This window comes from Argentina silus (assembly GCF_951799395.1).
Source record: "Argentina silus genome assembly, chromosome: 22".
NCBI classification, from domain to species: Eukaryota; Metazoa; Chordata; class Actinopteri; order Argentiniformes; family Argentinidae; genus Argentina; species Argentina silus.
In genome coordinates, this window is record NC_139676.1 from 6,514,358 (window position 1) to 6,521,857 (window position 7,500).

General features: G+C 43.0%; 1 protein-coding gene across 2 annotated transcripts in view; it reads left to right on the top strand.

Moving 5' to 3' along the window:
• Positions 1-422: 422 nt before the first annotated feature.
• The window catches only part of LOC310821860 (zinc finger protein Aiolos-like), a 14,530-nt gene continuing 7,452 nt past the window's right edge, over positions 423-7,500 (top strand). Inside the window, exons 1-5 of one of the 2 annotated variants that reach the window (XM_083694121.1) lie at positions 423-537; positions 1,512-1,584; positions 1,964-2,116; positions 6,062-6,529; positions 7,086-7,253. In XM_083694121.1, coding sequence (XP_083550247.1) covers positions 1,524-1,584; positions 1,964-2,116; positions 6,062-6,529; positions 7,086-7,253 — 850 coding nt within the window. In that variant the 5' untranslated portion in view covers positions 423-537; positions 1,512-1,523. Of the gene's footprint in view, positions 538-1,511; positions 1,585-1,963; positions 2,117-6,058; positions 6,530-7,085; positions 7,254-7,500 lie in introns of both variants that reach the window. The other variant, XM_083694122.1, reaches the window with a different exon arrangement.

Genomic DNA, 7,500 nt, shown 5'->3' on the forward strand with positions numbered 1-7,500 from the left:
TAGTTTTTGCTAAACTAGCGTTGGTCATGGTCCATTAGCAGTCATTGGATAGACACATCATGACCGGTCAATGATTTAACAAATGGGTAAGATATTCAGACGATCAGGAATACCTCCGATGGTAACGAGCATGCAGTAATACGCTTTGGCCAATAGATGGCGAAATATTACTTTATATTAAGGTTCTCATTGGAAAAGAGACTGTTTGGCTTTATTCATTCATATCACGATGAAATATGCGCAACATCCATTAGATAGAGATAGATCAATGAGAGCAATCTATTTTTATTTCAAAATCACTTCAATGTTCAGTCTTGTTCTCAGCGCTCCTATGGAATCTGTCACCCCGCTTGGTCCAAATAAATGAGTACCTGTTGCTTTAAGACGGACACAAAGTTGAGCCATTGGTTTAGCCTGTCACGTCGACTCTGGCATATCCATACCGCGAGCTGCTCCAGTGGCGGAGAAGGGAATCTTACGGCGGGAGAGACAGGCCAGTTTGAACTGCACGTGGAAGAGCTCAGGTGTGTGAGACAGGTAAGAGCGTTTTCTAAAACACTTTATAATACTATATGCATTTTTTGCAAATGTATAAGTCTAATTCTTCCTGAGTGGGATTCCTAGTTTTATTTCAAGGAAGACAGCAGAACATAAAGTGTATATGGTATTATAGTATAGAGATAGATCAATATAGAACTATATAGAACTGTATGGATAGAACTATATATACACGTTGTGCTGTCTTCCTTGAAATAAAACTAGGAATCCCACTCAGGAAGAATTATAGCCTACTTTGGCAGACATCCATCCGTTTTGTAAATATTAGCCTATATTTATGCGGGTGTTTTGTTTAAATGCCTTCGAAGTGACCCGCTATATTTTTTTGGTAACACAATAATGCAATAAATGCAATAAATACACATGTAATTTTTTTGTAAATACACATTTTAAGTCTTATTTTCCATTGGTCTTAAAGGGTATTCGTTTTAGGGAAGCGGGGCTAGCTATTGAGATGGAGATATGGATTAGTACAATGTTAGAACAAGGTTCCATTTTTCTTCAGAGCCAGTAACTAAAAATATTTGGGCTTCACAGCTGTTGGACAACCATCGTTGGATACCTTTCTCTTTCACAGTTTGAGTTTGCATAAAAACCATGCAGGAAATGCAAGTTCAAGAACGTCATATGATTTGTTTGTGTCATTAGTTTATTTGAATGAACTGCTAGGGTTGAGCAATGGACCGTTAGCATTTTACCACGAACATTTATTTTTTGTTTTTACCGTTATTTCAACTCCTGACCTACTTTAAAAAAAAAAAGGGTTAGAACGACTTCCTTGAATTGTATCTTTCACTGAGAAATTATACTTTATCAAATAGCCTCCATGAAAAGTAAGCAAACTGGTTTGTGGCTTATAGGTTAAATGTTAATTAATTTCCATATCGGAGGTTATTTAGGTTTTGCAAAAAAAAAGATACAAGGTCTGACCCTGTTGTTATTCTTATCCACAGAACATCCTTTTCATGATGAACAGAGCAGATGAACAAGAGGTCAAATCACCCCAAGGCGATACGGATATGATGGGTGAGCTTAGGACAAGATTCACTCAAGATCTGTATAGCACCCCTATGTCATATCATAACCATAGACAAACAGGTAGACAGACAGAAAGATACATACAGTAGATAGATAGATAGACAGACAGACAGACAGACAGACAGACAGATAGACAGACAGACAGACAGACAGACAGACAGACAGACAGACAGACAGACAGACAGATAGATAGATACGCAGACAGAGTCATTGATCATAGCATATGATCAAATCTTTCTTATTGCAGAAAAGCAGCAGCTGATCGTTAACATAATAATTGTGGTGAGAGAAAAAAAGCGCTTTCAAAGTTTGCATTTGTGTGTTGGACTCCATATTTGTGTGAGACTAAGATGTTGTCTCTTCACAGACGTAAGCCATGGCGTAACAGATCTGAGGGCCCAGGAAGAGGAAGAGGAGGAGGAAAGGGGGGAGGAAGAGGAGGCTGCAGAGACAGAGAAGACTTCAGTCAATGAGAACGGAATGGAGTGCTCAGAACCCACAGGAAAGGAGAAGATGACAGGTGTGACACACACACACACACACACACACACACACACACACACACACACACACAGGAATTGTTGTAGAAAGACCATAACTGAGTTGTAGGGCTCTCATCCATAATGTTTCTAAATGGGTTAAACAATTGTAATTTCATTCCATGACCGAAAACTCATATAACATTCTGTATTAGCAGCACATTGTCACAAAACCACATGTCAATGCTATTCTGCCTCTTCTGTACCTTGCCAGTAAAAGTAACAGTGTATGTTATTTGATATGAACATAGTGGTTCCTTTACTCCGCTATAAGGCCTAAATATAATAGGACAGCCTAATTACGAGAGGATAGGTACTGTAAAAGGAACAATGTACTACAGTTAGAGCCACTTTCTTCCTTATTTTAGAGTAGGCTTTTACCACAGACACAGTAGTAACATTTTAGCCTTCGGCTCGACTGCTTTAATGCGCTGTGTGGTTAACTACTCTTAAACTGTGGACTCTATAACAGGCCTCTGTGTGTGTGTGTGTGGTGGGTAGTGGGTGGTTGTGTTTCTGTGTGTGTGTGTGTGTGTGTATGTGTGTGTGTGTATGTGTGTGAAAAGTTTCCATAGCACCTTAGAGGCACTTTAGCAGTACGACTGTAAAGCGTCGCTCTTCAGCTCATCACCAGCCACCACACCGTGGTTTCTGGATGAAGTTCATAGTCATCACGGTTTCAACACTCGCTCCACAGCCAGGGGCAGGGGACAGGCGGGCGGGCGGGCGGGCGGTGGCTAGGGACTCAGGGTGTTGGGCACAGGGCGTGGAACTGGTTCAGGTGTAGGGTACATGGTTGACGTTGGTACTCTCTACTGTACGTCATTGAGGTAGATACACCGCATGGTTTGGGGCTTCAGTCACTCAGCAGCAGAGAGGAGCTGTAGGCCGCAGACAGCCATTGCAGCAGAATCATGACTCAGGGCATTGGCTGTGAAGAGTTGCATGGGGTGGGAATGTAGGCTACGAGTGTGCACTCCCTACCACAGCACCAGAGAAATAGTCCACTCTTGCTGGTTAGAGCTTCTATTAGTTGCATATGGGTTACAGTGATCAGTGACACTGGATATGTTCTGCCCTGCCTAAAATCAGATCAGATCAAATCAGACTTTATTTATAGAGCGCCTTTCGTGCAAACTTGCAATACAAGGTGCTTAACAATACAGTGAAAATACAACAAAACAGTGAAAATAAATGTTAATATAAGGAAATACAACAATACAGCGGAAAAAAACGATAATATAAGGATTATATGATAGTATAGGAAATACAAGACATGGTAGAACAGAAAGACCAGTGCAGCACAGTAGAAGAGGGTAGATTTTTGTTACCTTGTCTCTGAAAAATGCTGCAAACTCTTCATATTTTCATGTTGAGGTGATGAAAGAGTGACTTTTTGGCAGCTGGATTTATGAGGCTGTCAATAGTTGATTTTTAGAAATCAGTTTTGAGAAATGAGCTTGTCTTGCATTTCTAATTGCTTTATTGAAGATTGTGTTCTTTAAAAATGTCGTAATGGACTTAGTTTAGTTTTTCTCCATTGACGCTCAGCTTTTCTAAATTTTTTCTTTAAGTTAATAATATCCCCAGTTCTCCATGGTGGTTTCTGTTTAGATTTAATCTTCTTAAGTCTGGCTGGTGCAATTGCGTCAATGGTAGTCTTCAGCTTATTATTAAAATTGTTGACTAAATCATCACAAGAGGAAGGAAGGATCTGTGGGGTTATGTTATTTATATGATTTATGAAATTTTCAGCAACTTTAGAGGCAACTTTTCAGCAACTAACAACCTGCTCAGTAAGCTAGATGATGATAAGAGTGCAGAGAAAAAAATACAGTAGTGGTCTGAGTTTGCCAAGTCAATTACAGAGGATACATCAATCCTTAGACCATAAGTGATAATTAGATCCAACGTATGACCGCGGTTGTGAGTCGGCCCATTAACATGTTGAATAAAATCCATAGAGCTCAACAAATTTAGGAACTCAGCGGCTTTAGAGTCGACCACATTATCCACATGTAGATTAAAGTCACCTATGACCATGTTATTATAATTGGTACTGACAATAGACAACATTTCGGTGAAGTCATCAGAAAAAGATAGGACACTGTTTGGGGGGGTCTATATATTGCACAGGGGGTTGGGACTAACAGTATAGCATGATGTTCAAAGGAGCAAAAATCACCAATAGGGATATTTCTACAGTTTAGGGCGTCAGCAAATATAGTTCCACCGCCTTTTTTACCATGCCTTGTAGAATGCTCAAAACTATAGAATGGAGGGGACGTCTCAATAAGAACAGCAGGTCCGTTGCTATTTAACCAGGTTTCTGTTAAAAACATGCAGTCAATTTTATGTTCAGATATGAGTTCATTAATACCTTTTGGCTTACATAGAACTCAAAAGAACATGTTGGTCATGGCAGCCCTGGATGTGTATTTTGGGGGCCTCTGCACCCTGCCTAAGAAACAATGGGAGAGAAACACTGGGCTATACCAGTATATACCAGTATATACCAGTATGACACTGGTGGAGGTAGAAATCAGAGGACGGGCTCATTGTAATGCATGGAATGGAACGATGAGGAATGGTATCAAACACGTGTGCCTGTCCTCCGATTTCTACCTCCACCAGCCTCCACTGGGTTATACAGTATATCCGTATATCTATATGGTATATACTTGCTGGTGCTATTGGCTAAGCTAGAGGTGCACATTGGCTGGGTTTGGAATACATTCTAGAACCTGCCAGGCCTATCATGTGACCCGTAACTAAAAGGATCGGAGGGTTTGATACCTTTCCTCATTCTATCGCATGCATTACGATGAGCCCGATTTTGACCTCCACCAGCCTCCCCTGGTGTACACTTCAGAGGGTGTACTCTTCTAATGGAAGGTCATGCCCCGTCACTGCTGGGGCGTGGTGTCTACTCTCTGTGTACTCCCCAGGAGTGTACTATAAATGCCACACTTTGACCTTTGAGAGGAAGTGCAGAGCCAGCTCAATCTACTTTATATGTTCACTGATGATTGTTGTTTTATTTTTGCGTCAGAGGAGAAGTGTGTGCGTGCGTGCGTCTGTGTGCGCATGTGTGTGTACGTCGCTCCACCGCCCTCTGCCCTGGTTCTAGTATCTGTGCTTTGGGAGGAAATGCCTTGGGTCTTATCGCAGTAACACATCTCCCAAATCTCTCTTCTCTCTTGGCCCAAATTAACCTCACCACACTTGGAGATGTTGCCGCTCCTGTCAATACTGAAATATACCTGGCCTGAGATTCTACAGAAATGTAGAAGTAGAACAGGGGAGGCTGATGGAGGTAGAAATCGGAGGACGGGCTCATTGTAATGCATGGAATGGAATGAGGAATGGTATCAGACAATTTCTCATTCCATTGCACTACGTGTTTGATACCATTCCTGATTCCATTCCATGCGTTACAATGACCCTGTCCTCCGATTTCTACCTCCTCCAGCCTCCCCTGAAGTGGAGAGGCGTGTTGAAACTACCAGGGACTTTTAGAGTGATGTCAAGCTGAAAATATAGTGTACTTTAACTTCCATATTTGTATAAATTGCATGTTGAAGCTGTGGGGAAGTTGACCCAAGGTCATCATGGGTAGAATTGACATTTGTGAAATCCACTTATTTTTCTGTGACAAATTAAATTTGCGATCCAATGTATTTGACACAATTCTGCATTGTTATCAGATTGATATGCTGTAGGTATAGGTTTGAGAATTGTAATGCATTTAATGAATATAGGGCATAAAGTCCTGCCTATTAAAGGTATACTGTATACTGTAGACAAGAATGAAATATCTGTAACCCTCTTTTTTTCCCATCTCTCTCTCTCACACACACTCTCTCTCTCCCCCCTTTCTCTCTCTCCCTCCCTCTCTCCCTCCCTCCTTCCCTCCTTCTTAGAAGGGGTTCCAGTGAAAACAGAACGAGTGGATGAAGCGGAGGATGAACCGTGCATCAAGAGTGAAGAAGGAGAAGAAGAAGAAAGAGGAGAGGGAGACCCACTAGAGGAGGAAGAAGACGAGGAGGAGAGGGACGGAGGAGAGGAAGACGAAGAAGATGAAGAAAGAAACGGAGAGATGGAGGAGGAAGAAGAAGAAGATGGAGAGGGGGAAGAGGAGGGAGATACCCTCAACGAACCACAGGACCTGTCTATGGCGGATTATATCAAGTACGAGGACGCGAGCTCTGACCTGCAGGACACCCACGCTGCAGGCTCGTACGCTGAAGGCTCGTACGCTGCAGCCTCGTACGGGGCTGCAGCCATAGCAGGCTCTCGCAGCCACACCGCTGCAGGCAAGCTCAACTGTGACGTCTGTGGCCTCGCCTGTGTCAGCATCAACGTGCTGCTGGTGCACAAACGCAGCCACACGGGTGAGGAACAGTCACACACACACACACACACACACACATACACACACACACACACACACATCAGGCACACACACACACACACACACACACGCACACTGTACAGAGACACCCACTGTGTAACACACCCACACACACACGTCAGTGAACACACACACTAGCCATGACCTCAAATACGGATGTTAGGCAAGAGACTACATTGTTTGATAATAGAAGGTGATTCAAGGTAAAGATTTTACACTTTTATAGATGTATAGTTTTATAGAAAGTTACACTTTATTTACAGTAACAGTACATTAACTTGCCCCAATACCATATTGTGTGTATATAGGCTTTGCAGTGGAGGCTGGTGGAGGTAGAAATCGGAGGATGGGCTCATTGTAATGCATGGAATGAAATGAGGAATGGTATCAGACACATGTTGCATTACAATGAGTCCCATCCTCCGATTTCTACCTCCACTGCAAAGCCTACATCCACACAGTGCAGGGTTTGACAGGTCAGGTCAGGAACCCTGTGTTGTTATTATTGTTGTTGTTATTGTTGTTGTTGTCCCCAGGTGAGCGGCCGTTCCACTGCCAGCAGTGCGGAGCCTCCTTCACTCAGAAAGGAAACCTGCTCCGCCACATCAAACTGCACTCTGGGGAGAAGCCCTTCAAATGCCCCATGTGCAGCTACGCCTGCCGCAGGAGAGACGCACTCAGTGGACACCTGCGCACACACTCTGGTACCTACTCGACACCTGTTTGGAGTCACACACACACACACACACACACACACGCGCGCACACACACATGCACGCAGGCAGGCACATACCATATGCACACACACACACACACACATACTGTGTCATATGCACACACTCACACACAGGCAGGCACGCGCTCAGGCACTCACACACGCATACACACACACACACTCACACATATTATATGCACACAGACACACACACACACACACACACACACACACAT